Raw genomic sequence first — 22,356 nt, forward strand, 5'->3', positions numbered from 1 at the left:
GTTACTTACTTGCTACTATTTGCCTTACAGTCGATGGATGCGTGTAACACAAGCAATCCCTATGTGCAACCTTTCGCACGACTGCATAGGAAGTCGCCAGAAAGCACAAAGTGCATGATGGAGTTTGTCATATTGATCGGTTTATTCATATGACCTCCTTTTATATTTGTGTTATCTAGGTAGCCGTGTGATGGCACCTCTCGTACAGTTACTCAGTGTAATCAGTCTGCACTGTTTGGGATAAGGATCATTCGGGACAGGTGCACGTTATTTCACCGGTACTAGTCAAGTGGAGGCTAACTAAATGAGGGGTACAGTGGAACCTGGATGTTTGGATAAAATATGCAGGATACTACACACTACAATCAATAACATGAACTGCCACCACAAGCTGCTCTCCTTCAAGAACGCAGTGCCTGCTGTTCCCAATGTGCTCCATTACAGTGAGCAATGAAAAGGGCACTGAAAAACAGCAAAGTGAATGATAAGTGTTGAGGTTCTGGCAGCATGAAAAGTTCAATGAATTCCTGATACGATTACTCGATGAGTTTCGCAAAGCAATCACATGGCTGGCGCATTCATGTACTGATGAAGGCTTCGAGGAATGCTTTGAGAGGAGGAATAACCACAGTCAACGTTATTCACACACAGAAAGTACCTAGCAAACCATAGCAAGCAAATGCTACTTTGTTAAAATTTTTGTACTGTCAAAAGGACGCTTACTTATTATTATTCCTGCTCACAACAAAATTGCAATTCGAATGTCCACTAATAGTGCCTTACCTTTCACAGAGTATTCCTTTTCTGTTCTCGTGTTTGTACCAAAGACCACAAAACAGATGGAATGCACCCAACATAAAGCATGCGATGATTCATACTGTTGACAGTTTCCACTAAATGCCGCGTGGCGGCAGTATGATAGGTTCTCTTTGCAAATAGCTGTTGTTTCTGCTATTCTGCCACTGACTTTCCAGTTACGTTCCTTTGTCCCATATCCTGAGCATGTGGTCTCACTCCACTGTAAATACAGTAGATATATATTTGATTGTGCTTTTGCAGCTGGACTATAATATAATTGCAAATACATTTCTCTGAGTTTGGGGAACACAAGGGACAAACACACATAACCAACTCAAGACACTCTGCATGAATTATGTCAAAGATACAAGACGACGTGTGATTCAGGAGGCAGCACCGATTGTAACTGCCTCCCGGCCAGTGATGGGCAGTGCTTGAAGTACCAAGTACTCAAGTAGTACTTTAAGTACATTTCTGTGTACTTTACTTTAAGTACATTTTAAATCGTGTACTTTGTACTGTACTTAACGTACTTTTTTTTTCGAGTACTTTCCCATCAAGTACTCAAGTACCCAAACTTGGACTCCAGACAAAAATCACAAAACAGTATAAGAAATGCACCCTACTAAAAGTGCTCAAATGACGTCAAGAAAACGTAATTTTAGCGCTTTTAGTGGGATGCAGTACCCTTTTACCAAAAAGGGTTTTTGTGCTGTTAAAGAGCATATTTGCAGAAGCAAATTTATTGTTGAGAGGCTTGAAATGTCGAAAAAATATCGACACTTTTGATTATGTAAAACGAATGGAATGCAAAGACACTCCGACATTATGACACTGCGACCTGCAGCACAATGACTTGGTCAATTGTAATTTTAATTCTCCTAATGCAGGGTTATATGCCTTTTTTATATTGTTTAATTCATTGGCAATTAATAATCATTTGATATCACAATATGTGACTGCATTACATGATGAACACTCTGAAAGACACACATGTTTTCATTTTTACATTTTACGTTTTTTTAATTGGTCACATGGACTATATTGCTGCAGATCACAGTCCTATAAAAATGATGGCTTACATTGTGCTTCATCCTTTTCTACTTTCTTCATATTCTTTTTTTAAACATGTTGTATTTCAAAAAGCAGCATGGAATGCCCAGAAATATATAATCTCCGTTGGCTTTTACTTTTTCCCCTTGAAATTTCCTAGCCTGTTATAGCAGAAAATTAGTACCGGAACACCACACTAGGGCGGGTGGTCTTGTTTCAGTCAGGGTATAATACATAATCACAGCACAGCTGACGGATTACCTCTCTACATGTACCTGCAAATTATGCCATCTGATTAAGTTCATATTCACCGGTTAGCATTTAACAACCTAGGACTTTATGGCTTTAGAGGATTTGTCAAGAAGGCTCGCTAAGGTTTTGCCAAAAAACCAAGACACAGATACTAAACAGTGAAATCCAAAGTGATACAAATTAAATTCGCAATGTACTTGATGAATACTTGAAGTACTTTGCCTAATACTTTGTACTTTACTTGAAGTACATTTGGAATTGGGTACTTTGTACTGTACTTGAAGTACTAATGACCCCAGGTACTTGGTACTTTACTTTAAGTATAATTTTGAGGTACTTTGCCCATCACTGCTCCCGGTGCATCCGTATGGCATCTATTGATCTCCCTCCCCCTCTGCTCAACCTTCTTTCCCCCTGAATTGTTCATTAAATTTTTCTTGCTGGTTTGGGTTGATTGTGTGTGTGTCCCGTGGGCTCCCCAAACTCAGAGAAATGTATTTGCAATCTGTACACCAGCTGGCTGGCTTGTTACTTCTTTCTTCAATATAATATAATTGTGTGGGCAGCGGCCGAGCGTAGCCTCATATGTGACTATTCCTTGAACACCTCACTATTTAGGTGCTCCAGCAGTCAACCAAGATGTGCAGGGGTGTTCTCTTGTATTCTCAGCATAGTGGGACAAATTGCATGCACTCCTGGAACACATCTGTTGGCTAATGGAAGATCGTTGAAAACCTCTGACTTTGACAGTAGTTACTGTACAAGCCCTGCATACTCTATGAGAAGTTGCTTAGCACAGCATACCACTGACTTGGCTCATCGCATGACTTGGCTAGCGGCTAGCTAGTGGCTTGCGCGGCTAGCAGAAGTGTGACAGTACTGGTGCACAGATTGTAAGGGGGTTATGATGTATTTACACTGTCGATTATGCGACGTTTGCCTCTCAAATGTTGATGAGGTACTGACCCTTCAGCACATTGCTGGTGGCAGCAGAAGTGGAGCAGGGGCTTTTACCATTCTGATTGGTTCTCAGAAGTATGTGACTTCTTCGGAGAAATGGTGTATGTATAGGATAAGTGGTTCCCACTATTTTACCAGTAATTTACCTTAATATCGTGGATGTGGAGCTGCGCAAGCTTCTCAGCAGGCGGGGAGAGGGCAGACTTTTCATTTGTTGCTTTGTGGATGACTTTATTATTGTCTCCTCTCCAAATTCCCTCTCTATGAACATGTGACCGAACCGTCCATGGCCATGTGATCATAAACGTGTGAACAATGTGTTGGATTACACCTGTGTGGTGACCCTGGATTTGAAATTTTCAGTAGAGCAGCCTGCCAATGGTAAATTGAAGCTTCTAGAACTAACAATTCATCACAACCCACGTCTTTGCTGGTCTTATGGAAAGTAGGACACTAAACCCATCTTTCCGCATAACAGTTCTGGTTAAGTTTGGCATTTGCTCTTCTTTTCTGAATGCTGCTACCAAGAAATGTTGGTTTCATTTTATTGCCAAAACTCTGCAGGAACATTGCGAGAGACTTCATCTTGCTGGTTATGACCAACTTATTATTGCTACACGTGCTACGAAATTATTATATAGTGCTAGACCAGCCTCTAATAATGAGGCAGACAATCGGAACGTTGTTGTAATTCCTTACGTTCAATCCGTGTTACGAAACATTTTAGCGGTTGCCAGGCGTTACATCAACAAAATTGTTTTTTTCGAATGCCTTCTGCTTGAGCTGTCTTTCTTAGTTTTAGTCAAGCACTGCAGGTGTGTGGTGTCAAGTATTGACAACCTTTGGTGCCATGCATGCAAAGGTTCTTTTGTTGTGTACTACTTGAGTGAGGCTTTGTGTATGTCTGGTGCCGCTGCATGAATGAAGGGATTAGGGAACACATGGCTAATGTTAAAAAGATGTCTGGTTACACCGAACTCGTCAGCCGTCTTGAGCAGTGTCAAGGCTGCGCACCTTGTTTCGAGGACACCGCAGTGCTCGCGTGGGAACCACTAGGCCACCGGAGATTGTTTCGTCAGTCGTTGGTAATAGCCAGCAGAGGGAACGTAATCGGTAATGCTTCCTTCTTTCCTCTTGCTACCCCCTCTGCCGGTTTTGGGGGGATATATAGGTTGGTTGGCCTCAATAAACTTCTTTGCTGTGTCTGAGCATCTGTGTGTGTGTTTGTCCTTTTCATCTGTGCCTCTCGGTTTTCCTCCATGAGTGATTTGTGTTTGTTTTTTCTCTTTTTACTGCCGTTGCATCTGAACTTCTGTATGTATTAATAATGGCAGACCAACGACTACTAGTCTGCTATGGGTTTGTATGAGATCCTTTGTATGTTCCATGCATGTTCAGTGAACAGCTAAACAAGCGAACATTAATGTGGAGGTTTAATTTTTTGAGCAACTTACTTGTACTGGAGGCTGAGGTGTAATTGCTTGGCATGCAGGTTGTAAAGGCTTTCGATCATGAGGAACAGTGTCACGTGGCTATCAAGATCATCAAGAACAAGAAGCCCTTCCTCAACCAGGCACAGATCGAAGTGAAGCTCCTAGAGATGATGAACAACCACGAGAGCAATGGCTCGTGTTGTTCAGTAGGGAAAGACAAAATAGGTGAGTCTATGCTAAGAGTATTTGCCTGCCTGTTAGCTGTAAAGTGTACTGTTTCATGCAGTATTTTTTGTTATCTTTTCATGAAGCTTTCAAGAGGGCCTACATTGTTAACAAAAGCCCTGCTTATTGACATGCTTTGCAAATTAGAAATGTGGTCATTAAGATCATTCCTCCAGAGTACCACACAACAGCATGTTGTAAACTGATTTTATTAGTCCCAGTACACATGCGTAACAGTCACTGCATTTGGAGTTCCGTTCTTGCTTGGAAAATTGAGTTCTCAAGTACAACAGCTCCCAAGGAAAGTGGTTGACAAATGCAGCCATTGTGGCTCTCCTGCACTTCCTTTGTTTTATCCCTGACCTCATTATAACGTTGCAAAATGACGTATAATACAATGTGTGTCAGCACAAGTCCTCGCCCTATACATTGCTGTTCTACACTAGTTTGAGTGAATACGCTAACGTCTGGTGGAAGTCTGCATATCATCCAGTCCAAGTAGTATTACGTTGATGCAAACAATGCCTTGTAGATCATTCAATGGAAAAACAGTTCACCCATTAGTGGGTTCTACAGTGGATGATGTAACACAGTCTTTGTCAACCATAAAATTGACAAATTTATTTTCAGTCATCTACAAATCAGTGGCAAGTGACCTGCAAAATTTTCACTCTTTTTATGCCATGATAAATTTTTGGGCACACCTATATCTTCTTCGATAGGCAATTGAAGCATGAATTTCTATTTTTGGCCTAAGACAGAGGCTCAACATGTAAAAATTGAAAAAAAAAAAAAAAAAGTAGGTGCTCAGGTTGTGTCAGGTAGCTATGCCACCTTTAGCCTGTAGATTCCTCGCTACGTTTGTAGTAAAAATACAAACAAACAAACAAACATGTCAATCAAACTTGAGAATTTTTCATTGGTTTCAGTGTTCTGTGGGCTGCCATAACACCAAAATGTTCCCCAACATGGAGACATAGCTTCGAATAGCGAAGCGGGGACTTGGTGACAAAACGTTTTCCTAAGCTGCTTTAATTTTAGTGTGTGAATACGTGTCCTCTTGTAACTACCTGCAAACTCAGCTCTGCGCTCTCACTCTGCTATCATTATTTACATGAAAATTATATGCCTTCTCACTGTTGTTAGGCCCAGTGAAGACTGCAATCCCAAGAAAATAGCAAGAGAAATGCCAGTGATGCATAAAACTTTGCATCGTATTGCTCAATTTTACTTATATGAAATTTTGTCCGTTTTTGACTCCATCTGCTTAAATTGCATAACCAAAAGTTCGTACCAGCAGTCGTCTCCGTACCGCGGTACTGCTGTTCTGCTCGCAACCGTTTCCGCAACCTCCTGACATGCCTCTCTCCATCCAAATGCCATTGATAATTGCCATGAAATATTGATTGATAGGAGCCATAAAGTCACTCTGAACTAGCAAGTATTCAAAGTATCTAGTCAAAAACAAGAAATCATATTTTCTGGAGCTGATATTCAAAATAGCCAAAGTGACTTTATAACGGTGTTGATGTTGTTTGCCTTGCAGCACCGAGCTCGACACAACACTTACAGCTAATTTCTGCGAGTTTAGTATTATTGCTGTGCACAGTGACAACCATGTTTACGTCAGCAAAGATCCATCATCGCGTTACCAGTGTGCTTCCGCCTGCTTCTTAACGTGCATGGAGCATTACTTAATTGTGTAGTGTCATCATTCAGTACATGTCCTTTTTGCTCTTTTTAACACGTTCCAAGATGCTGCTGTTGGTGATACTATACATAAATCTTTGATGCACCTCGAGACTACAAGTACGGTGTAACTGATGCTGCAAAAGGGGCAAATATTGATATTACAACAGTCCATCTAATCCACGTCTCTACCCATATTCCCTACTTGACTTCAAGGGCCATGTATTCATATCTATTCCTCATGATCAGAAATCCAGTGACGATATGCCAAGTGGCTTGTTGTGATATAGAGGTTGTATTGCCAATGGAAACAGCTGTAACTTGTGAAATAGGGGCTGCACAGGTTTCTACCACTTCCAATGAGACAGAGACCATGTCTTCGACATAACCATAGCATTGCAGTGCATAAAGATTGCATGAGGTGTCGACAAGCAAGACCAGCAATCTGTACAAGGAGGTACTAATCCTTGTTTTCTACCTCGTTTTTTTACAGTGAAGCTGAAAGGTCATTTTATGTGGCGCAACCATCTGTGTCTGGTCTTTGAACTACTCTCCTACAACTTGTACGACTTGCTGCGCAACACAAATTTCCGTGGCGTGTCCTTAAACCTGACACGCAAGTTCGCTCAGCAGATGTGCACGGCGCTCATGTTCCTCTCGAATCCAGACCTGAGTATCATCCACTGCGACCTCAAGCCTGAGAACATCCTTCTTTGCAACCCCAAGCGTAGCGCCATAAAGGTGGTCGACTTTGGCAGCTCCTGCCAACTAGGGCAAAGGGTAAGTGCTTGGTTAGCTTCGGCAGTATGAATAGAGCCTGAAGTTTCAGGGTTTAACCCAATTCTTCGCCGAATTTGCACCCCGAATTGAAGGTTGCCTCTTTAGGGTGAAACCAGATTTTTGCCTGGCAAATTGCCCTCACTGGGATGTCTGTAGGAAAGCACTAACTTACTTGTTTGGCAACAAATGCAGTTACATCACCGTTTGTACCAAACCACTACTGTTAGTTTGAGTAATTGAGCCCGATTTCTCCCCGAATTTAAGAGTACTGGAAGTTTCTTCATCCAAATTTGCATGAATTTAGTGGACATGTTTATTTACCCGACTTTTACCCCCTGAATTTAGAAAAAAAATATTTCCCAGAACTCCAAGCTCTATGCATTATGAAGGAACATTTGAAAGGAGTGTGGACTTACTTTGAGATTAAGAGTCCTGCCACACACTGAGTTGCACATAAATGCCAAATTTTTTTCACCGGAGCGTTGTAGTTTCTGTGATACACAATAAAAGTGAAAGCAAATTCACATCTAGTCTACGGCGACGTAAACGTGAGTTCTGTCCCTCGGCGGACGTCACAAGGGTGTTGCGATCGAGATGAGTAGGTCTGTGTGAGTAGTGGAATATTGGTTTGAATAAGTTCTTTCTTTGAATGGTAACTAATCGAACACGGTTGAATATTGCTGCATATACTATAGTCATATCCCGTTTATCCAAACTCAATTTATCCTGATCCCGCACCATCTGGAAAAGAAACATGGGTATGGATTTTATCCATGACTTGAAAACCCGAGACGAGGCAGGGACGAAAACAGACACGGGTTTTCGGGTTTTCAAGTCATGGATCGTCACCACCAGCTCGCTTGCTACCTAACTTTCTTTTCGTTATGGATTTTATTCCATGCGATTTGGCTTAGTTTGTCTGAGCGTCAGTCTCTTGACCCAGGTGAAAATTTCCAGAAACAGCCTTAACTAATCCTGTGTGGAGGTCCCACAGATAATAATAAGAATAATAAATTTTTATTTTGTGCCCAAAAACGGAGCCAGGCCCTTGTGTTGGTGCACTCAAAAATGCAGTACATACTTTCAGTGGTAACAGTAGAGACGAGAGATGAAATGTCATATCAAAGTACACTACAGAACCTAAAAAATACAAGCATTGATAAATAGAGCCTGAAGTTTTGGGCCTAAATGGGGTTAAAGAAATTTAACCCGATCCTTCTCCGAATTTATACCCCAAATTGAAGGCTGCCTGTTTAGGGTGAAACCCGATTTTTACGTGGCAAATTGCCCTCTCTAAGACATCTGTAGGAATGCACACTAACTTGTTTTGCAGCAAATGCAGTTACATTACCGTATGTACCAAGCAACGGTTGGCCAGAATAAATTTTCGTAGAAAGCCTACCTGGTGCCGTCAATAGGCATAACACACCACACAAGAAGCAAACAGAGTTTCTGGCTATTATGTACAGCTCCGTTCAACCTTAATAATAACACTGGGAAAAAATGTGGTCTCGTTCCCGAACGCGATTACAGCAACGCTTGGGGCCATCAGGAAATCTTAATTGAACAAAATTATTGTGTTAGTGTAACGCAAGGAGTTTTTTTTAACTTAACGTTACCTCAGTGCCCCAAGGGTGGCGGTTATCGCGCTGGGAAGCAAGACCGAATTTTTTCCAGTGTTGTTATTATGGTTGACTGGAGCTGTGCTAAGTGAAAAAAATTTTTTTTCTGATCGTTGCGAAGTCTCCCTTGAATAAATTCATCTCTGCTCCACATATTGCAAGCAGCAATGACGCAAGAATGCACAGCTATGTTTGAGGAAATCATGATTGTATTTAGAGATATTTCGAGGTGGCACAGTCATAAAAGGTGCAGCGACAGCTGTGTAAGATGCCCATCTGTTCCGTTATCAGACCGAGAAGTCACCTTCCCTGATGCTAATTGAAGGGTGGGTGTTGTGTGTTCTGTGACTGCGTGCCTCGGTATTTTATACTGCCGTGTGCGCATTAATAAATCCTTGAGTTGCTAGTAGAGCGTTGTCTTTTTGTTTATTGTTCCGTGTTCTTGTTTCACGCTTCGTATACACCCTGCAATATAGCAAACAGTCTGTCACACAAATGTGGTTAGTGACTATCTAGTGCATCAGTAAAACTAATTTAAAGTAGACCATTACTTGTCGCACTGGAACAGGAGACAGTACTTCACTTCATAATATCTCTTGTTTTGGTGTGTAGTGTTGCATCATACCCAACTGAGCGATCTTCCTCTAAAAAAATGAATCACTGCTTAGATTGGTTTTGCCCTGGCACAGATATATACTACACCATTGTACACAATCTACTTTTCACTTTTTCACTTTCAATTTTTGACGCGGATTGCAATAACTTCCTAAGAGACAAACAAAAAAAAAAGAAAAAAATCTGCCAGTCTAGTAGATGGCACATTTTTCATATCGGAGGGGTTAGTCACTCAGTGTTGAGTGTTTCTTGCAAATGTATTTTATAAAATCACTTCTTTTACTACTTACTTCTTTTGAAATGTTACTTGTTGTTTTTTGGGGGCCTTCATGAACTATGCATAATCTGTGCAACATGTTTTCCTTGCAGATTTACCAGTACATCCAGTCACGTTTCTACCGATCGCCAGAGGTGCTTCTAGGTGTTCCGTACGATATGGCCATTGACATGTGGAGTTTGGGCTGCATTCTGGTTGAAATGCACACAGGCGAACCTCTTTTCAGCGGGGCAAACGAGGTAAAGCATAAGGCGCTCCCATGTTACGTGCCCCTCTTGTTGAAGGAGCACTGAGGTGACCCCCCGGTTTTATTTTTATTTTTTATTTTTTGGGTGTAGAGTATTCTCTAACGAATAAAATGGGTTCCTGCGAAAGAACGACGAGCACAGGTGACCTACAGAGCGAGTGCGAGGGCTCTGTTCCGCACACCTTTGAAAAATTCTTCTCGCAAAAAGAGCGCATCGGAGAACGAGGGGACGTCGTGGCGTGTGCTACTCCCCTCACGTGACCAGTGATGCACAGCTCAAGCATGTATAAGTAGAGCCTGAAGGTTTAGGGTTTAACCCGATTCTTCCCCAAATTCGCACCCCGAATTGAAGGTCGTCTCTTTAGGGTGAAACCTGACTTTTGCCCGGCAGATATCCCTCACTGAGACGTCTGTAAGAATGCACACTAACTTGTTTGGGAGCAAACACAGTTTGTACCGAACCAGTTTGAGTAACTCAGCCCGATTTCTTCCTGAATTCTGCGTACTGGAACTTTTTCCACCCGAATTTGCACGAATTTAGAGCACATGTTTATCTACCCAGTTTTTACTCCCCAAATTTAGAAGAAAAAAATTTCCCGAAAATTTCAGGCTCTATGTATAAGCAGTGCATGAGCTGCGAAGAGAAAATGAGGAAACAAGGCACGGAGCCTCCTATGTGTCACGCGAGAATCGTGCCGGCCGCCTGCGGCTGCTTTCTCGGACTGTTTTTTGTAAATTGGATTGCGCAGCTATGACGCACCACAGAGCAAAAATATTTTGCATGGTGACTCCTGGTGGACAGCTTGACAGATGAGGTGACCTCAATGTCACCTGATTGCTCCTTTAAGGCATTACATTTAAACTTTCTCTTGTTGTTACCATCACATAATGGTTATGCTTTAGCTATTAGGTTACAATATTTTTTGGGGGGCTTCGTCACACTTCATAGCAACTGTGCTTTATTCTCGCAGGTGGACCAAATGAACAAAATAGTGGAAGTGCTGGGTCTCCCACCTCGACCCTTGCTGGACGAGGCCCACAAAGCCCGCAAGTATTTTGAAAAGCTACCAGACGGTTCCTATGTCCTCAAAAAGACAAAAGATTCCAAGAAGGTGTGTGTATTCCACGTTTCACAGTGTGATGGTTAATTTTGCGGACATTATGACGAAAATTCAAATGTGGTTCCCATGAGTGTGAAGGATACACTGAGGAAGTAGTTAATTTGATTCACTCTAACTTGCTTCCGAAAGCACTTATGTTACATTAAGAAATTGTAGAAGGGTGTGTACATAGCGTACAAGGGGGGGGGCATGGCTTTTTCCTTCAGCTGATTCATCCTTGTAGTTTCCTCCAAGGAAGTTCATGTGGACACACCAATGGCATTGTTGTGAGTGGAAAAGTTAGAAAACATTATTGCACATAACAAGCATGCAGATGGCCTTAAAGGGATGGCCACATCCGTTCCTGTGAAGTTCGAAACTATAGTGTCATTGTATTCCTCATGGACCACTGACCACGGTATCGAAAATCCCACCCCAAGTAGTGGCCTAGTTTGACTGGTATTTGATGGAATGCATCACAAAAGCAGACGCTGGATGTTGAGAGTATGCAGGAACTCCCTCTTCGGAAAAATGAGGAAACGTTCACTCCTGGGCGTCTCGCAGAGTGACGGGGTGTCTGGACGGTGCCTTTCTTCTCTAAGCTCCACCCTCTCACTCTTCCGCTTAGGGAGTGACATCAGCCGCTGCAGCTGTGGACGTAGTGTTGACCTTTAAAATTCAGTTGTTTAATATCTGAACACTTTCTGGATGAAAAAAACTAGCCACGTAGATCGTTGGCCGATACCAAAAATAGTGGTGTCAGTGTCATAGAAGGTTTACCGGATGTGACGACCGATATGGTAATATTCGTCAGTGCTTCACAGTCTATTTGGCCAAGTTTCTCTTTCGAAAACATTTTGCATATTAAATACTCTGCATCAAAGGAAGCCCCAGCGATAGTACGAGGGGTGTTCAAGTCAAACCAGGACTTTTCATTTTTCGCTAAAGTAAAATGAACTTACAGGCGAGAAATTAGTTTTATTTTTCAACGTAATCTCCAGCTGCACTAATGCACTTGTTCCAGCGTATCGCGAGGGCTTGGATGCCAGCAGCGTAGAAATCCTTACCGGCGCGTAGCAGCCATGATCAGACCGCATTCTTGAGCTCGGCGTCGCAGTTGAAGTGGCGGCACCCAAGGAACGCCTTCAGTGGCCCGAAGAGATGGATATCGCTGGGGGCGAGGTCTGGACTGTAAGGGGGATGTGGCAGCAGCTCTCAGCCAAGTTCCTGTAAGATGCGTGACGTGAGATGCGCGGTATGGGGGCGTTCATTGTCCTGTAGGAGGAGGACTCCTTTGGTGATGAAGCCCGGCCGCTTTTGCTTCAGCGCCTTATGCACATCCCTGAGAACCTGGCAGTAATATGCACTATTGATGGTGGTACCACTGGGCAGAAAATCAACAAGAACAACGTCAGCCTTGTCCCAGAAAACAGTGGCCATGACCTTACCCGCAGACGGGGTACTTCGGAACTTCTTGGGAGGTGGCGAGCACAGATGCTTCCACTATCTTGATGCACGTTTAGACTCAGGAATGAAATGGTGCACCTACGTTTCATCGCACGTGATGGTCCGATCAAGGAACGGCTGTCCTTCAGTGTCGAAATGGCACCCTAGCTCTTGGGAGATTTCCAGTCTTCTCTGCCAGTCAAACACAGAGAGCTGCCTCGGGACCCAACGGGCACTAACTTTCCGAAACTGAAGGTGTTTATGAATGATAGTGTTCAACGTTCCCACAGAAAGGTCCGTCTTTTGAGCCAGTCAGAGCCGTATATTAAAAGGGAGTCTGGCCATTAATGGGTCATGCCTATACCTGAAGCTCCACCCATTTTTTCAGCTTTCTGACCAATGGAGTCTTGAAATATGGGGCGCTATCAATCAGCCTACCCTCACTATATGTCCCCCTATCCAACATGGGCAGCGCCATTTTGGGTGGCAAGTGCACTGGATGGGATTGAAATGGATACCTCTCGCAATCTGCAGAATAGACCTCTACCTGTTTGTAAACAAATGACATCATAGTGTTCGACAGCGCCACGAGTTTGGTAGAGTCGAACTACGTTCAAAGCTAGTGGCGAACAAGGTCGCACCCGAAAGCCACGGTCTTGAGGGGATTATGATGGTCTCTGAAAGGGATGCGACCTTCGGTCCTGCTTTTCTTTCAGCGAACAATTGCCAATTCGTGGAACCCAGCTCTCCTCTTCCGATCGGTTTCGGTTTGTCTACCAACGTCATGATGACGTTTGTCGGGTAGAGGTTTATTAGTGGATTTTTGGTGCAAATTTGATGAGCGCCGCCACCTAGGGAGCGTAAGGCACGTCGGGAGTTGTCGTCTGCTTCCGTCGTTGCACCGCTGCCGGCAGAACCACCTGCTGCGACACATTCTGTCGTCAGAATGATTTCTAAACAAATCTACATGAATAGTTGGAATATAAAAGGCAAGAATGTTTATATCCATGAAATCCAGCAATTAAATATAAGATTGTACAGCACAGTGCCGTTTTTGTTATGATTTCGCTGTGATCGCCGTGTTCACTAGGCCTAACATCGGCGACAAAACGTATTATTTTCCATTAGATATCGATGGATGAGCGTAAGTTGCAACTGATTTCCGAGAAACGTATATGAGAATGTGCAGTTGCAGCGTAAAATCACAGTAGTCTGTGAAAAAAATTTTGTCACGAAATCCCCACTTCACTGTGTTTGTTTTCGACGCCATTTTGGGTGGCAGTAGGGTGTCATGGTGACCCTCTTGGTAAAAAAGCAAACCAATCAGAGGAGCGAGACTGTGATTGACAGGTCGAGCCTCTTTTTGTGACTCCTCCCAATGGCCAGACTCCCTTTCAATATACGGCTCTGGAGCCGGTTCGAGACATGTTATCTGTCGGTCCTTGAGGATCGGGCGCTCCACAAGTTGGATGTTCTCAGGAACTCTGACACTGGGCTCTGAGCCTCCCGGGCTTGGATCATCCTGCACTGATGTACGGCCATCTCAGAGTCGTTTGCACTACTCAAACGCTTTGCTGAGGCTAAATGTATCGTGGCCATACTTCAGCCAGAATTTTTCTATAAATTTCAGATGACTTCACGCCTTCATTCACGAGAAACTTTATGACAATTCGTTGTTCTATGTTCACGCTCACCTGGTTGTCGGACATCTTGTCCAGCACGTGTCTTCTGTTTTGCACAAACTTTGGACCACCACGTGGTGAACGCGGAGGCCTGTCGCGTGTGAAAATGACGAAAAAGAAGTAGCGCGAGCCATTTGTACACTCAGGAGACAGAAAGTCCCGGTCTGACTTGAACACCCCTCGTAACATCATGATGACGAAAGCCAGGCATACAAATCGGAGTGCAGAGCAGGTGATTGTCTCTGAGCTCATCCACTTCGCGTTCCTACCACAATATAGTAAGTGCAGTGTCCTCTGTGAATACGCCGATTTTCGCTTTCCAACGTGAGTTCTGACGCGACCAAGTCACGTGCATCACGGTGTTACGCTCATGGTGTTACGCTGTACGAATACGTCTGACGCTAACCCAGAAGTGACATTCTGCAAGCCGATCGTACTCTCTGCGACCTGCAGACACTGTCCTACCCACCGCCTATTGCCAAAGACCTGCTGTTGCTTCCTGATTGGCTTTGTCAGAGTGATGTCTTCTCTGATTTCCAGAGAGGGAATTCTGGTACACTCTCGACATGAGTTTTCTGCTCTTGCCATGCATTACCGTATTTACTCGCATAATTTGCGCACTTCTTTTCCCAGAAAAATGAGCAAAAGTTAGGGCTGCGCAAATTACGCGGGACTTTCTCAAGACGACTTGAAGAACGGGTGCAAAATCAGTTCCTGATAGGTCAAAACAAAAGATGGGCCTTAAGGTGAATAATTACCTTTATTAGCTGGTAACCTTACAACTCGTCGTCGCTGCTCGAGCCAGAAATAATGTCACAGCCATCGGCGACATCGCGGTCTCTCTCGTCCCACAGCATGTCGTCTTGTGTACCGTCGAGGTCGTTAGAAATACCAGTCTTCTTGAAGCTTTTGACGATGACGTCAAATGGGACCATGTCCCATTTGACATCGCAAACCCCACGTGGTGGATGCGATACGTATATTATATATTACATACAACTTACATCTTTAGGGCAACCTTTTTGTTTCTGGGCTGTAGGCATTATTTAAGAGTCTTTAAAAGTAAACTCCCAAACATCAAATCAAAATCCCCCAGCGCCACCGCTAAACTGCAGACGGGAGGAGCGCCACCTCTTCCTCAGGCAGAGTACGCACAATAAACTTGGGCTAACGTTATCTTAAGCTGAACTACAATCTGTCTGTGTTGGACCTGCAGCATGGGCAATTTTGTTTTCCCTACAAGAGGTTTCACCTCATGTAGGGAAGCATCAGGTGAAGCCCACTTTCGGGAGGTGTCGTTGATATTCTGCGAATAACAAAGACGGTTAAGAGCATCAACTGTTTACTATATACATAAAAACTTTCGTGCAGTAGGCTGCACTTCTTCAGAAAACCTGAAGAAGTGCAGCCTACTGCACGAAAGTCTTGCTTTTATATATATAGTAAACAGTTGATGCTCTTAACCGTCTTTGTTATTTTTGATTCTGCATCGCCGGAAACTTGTACATTGTTTTTTCTTCACGTTCTACGATTCTGCGAATAGTCGGATATTCGGAAATCCGAATGTTGGGTATTAGATTCGTTAATGAAATACTTCGAGTGATTGATATTTGATTCGAATTTGAGAACTCGATTATATCCGCACACCCCTAAAAATAAGGGGTTCCGTGAAATTCTGTGGCAAACGAAGGATTCTGCAATGAATTCCGGACTCCACGATATTTCGTGGAATCGCGAAAAACCAGGGGCCTTACTCATAGTGCACTTTTTGGCACTGGACGTTGTGCACATGGGCCACAGATTAGTGCATGTACAAATAAAACTCATTGCGTATCTAATTGTTTTACAAGAGGGCCCACAGGCTATGTGCATGAGTAACACTTCCCCTCCTGTCCTCTGCAGTATAAGCCTCCTGGATCTCGCCGTTTGCACGAAGTGCTAGGTGTGGAGACTGGGGGCCCAGGTGGTCGCCGTCTGGGTGAACCCGGCCACTCTGTGGCCAACTACCTCAAGTTCCGCGACCTGGTGCTGCGCATGCTGGACTATGACCCCAAGAGTCGCATGACGCCACACCACGCCCTTCAACACTCGTTCTTCCGGCGAACGGCGGATGAGGGCACCAATACGGGAGCCAACTCCGTGACGATGGTGCCTCCTTCGCTTCCACCTCATGACTCCCAAGCATCTTCAACTTCCTCCACAGCGTTGATGCTGGGGCCTCCAAATGGAGTACACGTAAATGCATGTGAGTGCTGTAGCTCTTGGTGAGCATTGTTAGTAGAACTTCAAGAACTGGAAATACTGAGGAGGTCTAAAGCTCCTCAGGTATAGGGATTATTGTTTGGCTCTTCAAGTAGGGGAACGAGGAGGAGGGGAAACTGCATGCAAGAGTTATACGAACAGTAAAGGTTCTTCTAAGATCTTTTCGAAACAATATGTAGGGCTTTGTGCTTTTGGGTTTTGCGTTTTTTGTGAATTGGGACGTAAAAATCTGGTTTTATATCAGGAGCTGTAAAACAGGGTAAAAGCAGGCCATAAAGGGTGAAAAATGGAAAAAAAAGAAAGAGAAAGAAGAGGCTCTCGCTTCTTCTATGCTTTTCGCATTTGAGGTAACACCAGATGCAGTGCTTAGCATTCTCTATTGGTGGCTGAATTGACACTTTTCAAAGTTTTCACAGTTTCATTACCCAACGTTTTACCATTAGTGACGACGATGCAAAGTGGGGGGTAAAAACGGGTTTTACCAAGTTTAACCCTAAAACACAAGGCCCTATCCATATTGTCCTATTACCCCATATATATGCAGTGGAAAAACAATTTTTCCGACTCTAAAAATGCCAATTTCTTGGTTTTCTGAACAAAACTTTTGACACTGCCAAACGTCCCATAGAGCCAATTTCCACATATTTTGGGCCACATATTTTGGGCAGTTTCTCGAAACCACAGCTTCATTTTTTCTTTTTTCTACGGTAGGTAGGTCTTTTCTGCACGCGGAGCGATTTTTCACGTTTTTCGCGAGCACCGAAAATTAGCGAATTTAAGTACCCACAAAGTAGATACACTGACATCACCAAGAAACGTGAGCTTGTGGTTTTCGCGAATTTAGGTTCATGTGTCAACAATGGCCTCCACCAAACCGTGAAAATATGTTCCACGCAAAATCAACGACATTTATAGTAGGATATTTTTGGCATTTTAAATGTTTACGCCAAAGGTAGATGCTGAAAACTCAGCAGGTAATCGGCGTATAATCACTAGGGAGAAGGACTATGGAGGGAGAGCAGCTTGGTAGGAGGGCATTGAAAATGCAAAGAATTTCCTTTCCTTTGATGGGGTGTTTCACATGTACTTGAACCCCGTTGACCCACTGATCAAAGTGTTGCTGAGGAAGGCTTTTCCCTGAACTAGGGGCTAGCAGCTTCGCAGGGCAGTATTCCCCGCACTTCACCTAGAAACAAGGTGAAGGAAAAACGAAAATGGGATGTCCCGGAGGATTTAAAAGTGCAGTCTGGTACCGACTTTTTAGGCATGTAGCAACATATGCAAGAATATAATTCTGAGTGTTTCGGAATTTTTTTGCCGAGTGCAGGCGGTTTGCCGAATTTCCCCAAAAATATTTGGCAGGTGCTTTTCGGCATTATTTGAACATTGCCGAAAATGCGGAACTGTAATCGCAACGCATGCAGTGTCCTCTAAGTGTTTTACGGATACATATATTTCCTTATCCATGAGGCATGCATTAAATAAGATCCTATTTTCTTCCACAGCATCCTCCTCATGCAGTGGGCGGTCCCGCCACGTAGAGTCAATGCACAAGGCCCCTCCCCCTCCCATGGACTGCGAGAGCCCCGCCTACCGAAATCGCGTCCCCTTGCCTCGTCCCCTAGCCTCCCAGGATCGGAGGCCCAGCAGCCCCATGGACACGATGGGCTACCACCACAGCTACCCTTCCTCTTTTGTGCAAACAGCTCCCCAGTCAGTGGTAGTGGACGGCGAGGACTCTCCCATGCTAGGTGTCTGTGTGGACCAGGGCATAGCGTCCGTCGTCTCACATTGATGTGGCCCCCCCATATAGGAAGCCATTGCTTAGGTTCACAAACTTCTAGCGCGACAAACCCCGGCTCTCCTACCAAGTCGTCGTAGACGCTTCTCAGCGGAGGAGAAGAAGAAAGTGGACTTGGGAGACACTCGCTTCCGCCAAACGGAGAGTCGGGACTGTTCGCCATGTCATGGCGCTCGGGTGGGCTTGCAGCAGCGGAAGAAGATGACGGCCTCGGAATCCCCACTTGTGCGAAGCAACTATGCAGAACTGTCTCTGCGGCCAAACGAGTCGTCGTGGAATGCGCGGCACGGGAGGGGTAGGTTGTACGTTGGCTGCGGGTGCTGCAGAAAAAAATTCATAGTCGTATTATTTGCATTCATATTTTGACTTTCCAGTGTCTATTGGCACTTTTTAAAGTATTGACTATAGTACATCTTAGGCTCTTTTACAAATTTTACAGAGTCGTGGTGTTAGATTTTCGAGTTTTATTCTCGCTTTTCTTTGCTTTCAAGTGCACTGTGCAGAAACTCACTAATTCGAAGCTTCGTGAAAATTAGCGATATGTGTGTGTGTTTCACCTCATGACCTTTGAAGGCATGGTACTTTAAAAAAATTGGATTCATTGGGCTGCTGAGAAGGCAGAAACAAATCTAAATCACTAAAATGTATCACCCTTGGAGGCACATATCTGCAGCTCCTTCCAGTCAGCCTCTTCCTGTTTGAGAACGTTGAGCAGGCGACCACCTCTCCCACATTGGAGAGCGCTTTTCCGTTGCTCTCCCCGAGCTGCTGTTGTACATAGGGGGGTTGGGGCTTGGATGTACATACAATGGGGAAAGAAAGAGAGAAGAAGAAAAGGACTGGAGGGGGGGCTCGGACTTCAAAGGGGTTGGAAGCACCTCCCGTTGTGCATATTTATACATATTATGCATATATAAATATATATATATATATATATGTAAACAAACATCCAACATGATGGGAACTGAGATGCTGTAACTTATGTACATATACTTATAAATACACATTACACAGACACACACACGTGCATCATGTGACCACCCCCTTTCCCACCCCGTGACTGGGACCGATATTTATTTGCCTCCTATCACTTTCTCCCCTTGCGACGAGCCATTCCGAGAACGAGGAGTCGTGTCATCCCTTTCGTTCTCTCGTCACATTTTTCTCCGGGGTCCTCAACCTCTAGTGGTCCCTCCCTCTCTCCGCGTTACACTGTACATAGAGCCATGAAATGGTCGGGAAGTCTACGGAGCTCTCGGAATTTAAATTTTTTTTTTCTTAAAAGAAAATGCAAAGCCCTCCAGAGAGGATCAAGTGAGGCACAAAACAGCAGCGTTCCATAGCTCGTTTCACAGAGCGCTCTGTTCTCGCAAGTTACCAGTGTCACATCTTTGCTACACTTTGTCCGATGAAGAAAGAATCTTCCGCAAAATTGTGATGTTTGAGGTATCCTTATGGGTGTCGTTAAAAATCTGGTGAACTCGGTCGCCCCGCGCCTTTTGTGCTTACATTAATGTCGGCTCGGGTGTTGCAGTCCTTTTTATCGTCCACAGTTGTGGCATTGTGACAGTTTGAACGCTTTCATGAGAATGACGAGTCGTTTATCCCGTGTGCATCGAGGAAGAGACGAATGATGAGAAAGTGCTGAAAACCGCGGCCGTTGCAGCGGAAGAGAGCGAGAGAGAAAATCTAGTCTATTGTTGTCTTGAAGTTGCTTTTTTTTTTTTTTTTTTTTTTTACATGGCGTGGTTGTGTTTGGGATCGCAGAGACATTTTTGTGCTTGTGAGCTCTCTGGAGGGGGTTTCAATTATTTAAGTGGAAACAAGAAAAGTGCAGCGCAGAACAGCTCTTACACATTATTGAAGCCCCATTTGAACGGATGAAAATAATAAAATGATGGCAGAGCGTGGCCATATGGCCATCCAGTTTTATTGTGTACATAGGTGAGAAATAAAAACGAAGACAAGTGTGAAACCCTGATGCGTCATTTGTGTAAGTGTGTCAGCTGCCATAAGATGTATGGTGGAGAGCAGTAAATGCTTGTGAGTGCTGTTGTTGGGCTATTAAAAGAGGAGCAAAAGGCCCTGCGAACTCTTCTGGCTCCAGAATGACCAATTACTAAGCAGCACATGCTTGTTTTTATCAGAATATAGTGATGGTACAAACTACACATCTAATAGCAAGTGTATGAATAGGGCCTTGTGTTTCAGAGTTACACCTGGCAAAACTAATTTTTACCCGTCAATTTGCATAATCAACCCCTCATCATCAACCCCTGAAAACTAACTTGGCAAAGTGCCAATTCAGGCACTAATGCGGGCACTAGGAAATTCTAATTGCAGATTGAGCATGGCTGTTCCGCATCTTATGTTCATAAAAAATGCAAGAAAATCTGCTCTTCCACAGGATATCACCCAATTTTGCCCTGTTTTCCAGCTCCTGAAATAAAACCCGATTTTCAAAACTCGTACCCCCCCCCCCCCAAAAAAAAACAAAACAACAACAACAAAAACACAAGGCACTATGTATGAATAGAGCCCAAAATTTTGGAGAAATATTTGATTCTGAATTTGGGGGTGGTGGTGAAAATCAGGTAAATAAACATATGCTCTAAATTCATGCAAATTTTGGTGAAAAACTTCCAGTATGTGGGGAAAAATTGGGCTCATTTGCGCAAACTAACTGTACTGGTTCAGTACAGACGGCGATGTAACTGCATTTGCTGCCAAACAAGTTAGCATGCATTCCTACAGACGTCTCAGGGAGTGCAACTTGCTGGGTAAAATACGGTTTCACCCTAAAGAGGCAACCTTCAGTTCGGGGAAGACTCGGGTTAAACCTTACAACTTCAGGCTCTATGCATGAACCATCCTGCAGTGCAAGGTTCCTCTGTACTTGTACAGAACCCATACAAGAATGGGCATTATGATAATGATCGAACCCCCGTGCAATCATGCAAGAGTTCCCTCATTGATTCTAATCACTAACGCGAAAACGAAAAGTTAGGCCTGTCAAGCTGTCTGTACTGTTCAATAATATCTCTCCTGCATACAGGTGGAGGGTGGTGCAGCAGTGAATGCACGCAGGTGCAGGATCATACGTCCAAACATCCCCGAGCTTTAGATTTATCAATTGAAAACTATGTATACCTCAAGGTATTTCATTCATGCATCCTCTTGCCTAGTTGGTGATTGAGAAAACAAGTAAGAGTGAGTGGAAAGGAGTGTATGACCTGTCTGTCCCGATTACTTGAGGCTGCCCAATTGATGAGGTGGTCATGCCAATGCAGTGTAAAGATTGCATCCCTGACTGGTAATCAGGAGGGCCCAGGTTCAACCTCTGGTGCTGGCACTCATTGACTTTTTTGTGAGTTGCTCGTTGACTTTGTCGGTGGTTGGTTTGCATTTCCCTTTCGCTGGGGCATATTTGGAAAGTATTCGGAAATGTTCGAATCTTTCTTCCCAAAATTACGGTACTGACCTAAAAGGCAGCGCTGCATAATTTGAATGGATAGGAGTAGTTAATTTCAAGCATGCACGTGGACCCCCTCTTCGTAGCAGGAATGGAATTGTGTCTTGCAGATTACCATAGCGTACACTAGAGTGCAGTGTGTGTGCAGCATGCAGCGTATGGCAGATCCGCTTGGTCAAAATGGCTGAGCGCTCGGAAATTGTTAGCCTTTTGCCTGCGTTGGGTCACGTGACAGTTGCCATCTGAACATGAGTGCCAGGAATCTTGTAGGTTTTAGTCGCTTAGATCATGCTAGGGGCGTTGCGGTTGCTCACCTTCAGGTTTCTTCGTCTGCTAACCCACATGAACTTCGATGTGCGGACCCTCGCCACCCTCACAGTGCGGATGTGACGACCCCGGATATAGTTGGGCAATCAAGGTCACATCGAGGCTGTGTAAAAAAAAGTGTTAGCTGGCATGATTGCTGCAGTTTGACCATGCGAAGGTGACTGCTCGGTATTTCGCAGAAAAAGTCACCAACGAAACGTACCACCCAAATTTGCCATTAGTAAAAAAAACACACTGTCACAACCTCTTCAGAGCCACTTGGTACCAAGTAACTTGGAGGTATATTGTACCACCTTGAAAACCTTTTAAAGCTAT

General features: G+C 44.0%; 1 protein-coding gene across 2 annotated transcripts in view; it reads left to right on the forward strand.

Annotated features, from left to right (window-relative positions):
• Window positions 1-19,261, forward strand: part of LOC135385418 (dual specificity tyrosine-phosphorylation-regulated kinase 1A-like) — a 98,775-nt gene extending 79,514 nt beyond the window's left edge. For both annotated transcript variants that reach the window (XM_064614723.1, XM_064614722.1), the window contains 6 exons: window positions 4,556-4,721; window positions 6,904-7,190; window positions 9,797-9,943; window positions 10,923-11,063; window positions 16,082-16,424; window positions 17,947-19,261. In XM_064614723.1, the coding sequence (XP_064470793.1) occupies window positions 4,556-4,721; window positions 6,904-7,190; window positions 9,797-9,943; window positions 10,923-11,063; window positions 16,082-16,424; window positions 17,947-18,236 (1,374 nt within the window). In that variant the 3' untranslated portion in view covers window positions 18,237-19,261. The remainder of the gene's footprint in view (window positions 1-4,555; window positions 4,722-6,903; window positions 7,191-9,796; window positions 9,944-10,922; window positions 11,064-16,081; window positions 16,425-17,946) is intronic.
• The last annotated feature ends 3,095 nt before the right edge of the window (window positions 19,262-22,356 follow it).

The sequence above is a fragment of the Ornithodoros turicata genome, chromosome 2 (genome assembly GCF_037126465.1).
Source record: "Ornithodoros turicata isolate Travis chromosome 2, ASM3712646v1, whole genome shotgun sequence".
Lineage (NCBI taxonomy): Eukaryota > Metazoa > Arthropoda > Arachnida > Ixodida > Argasidae > Ornithodoros > Ornithodoros turicata.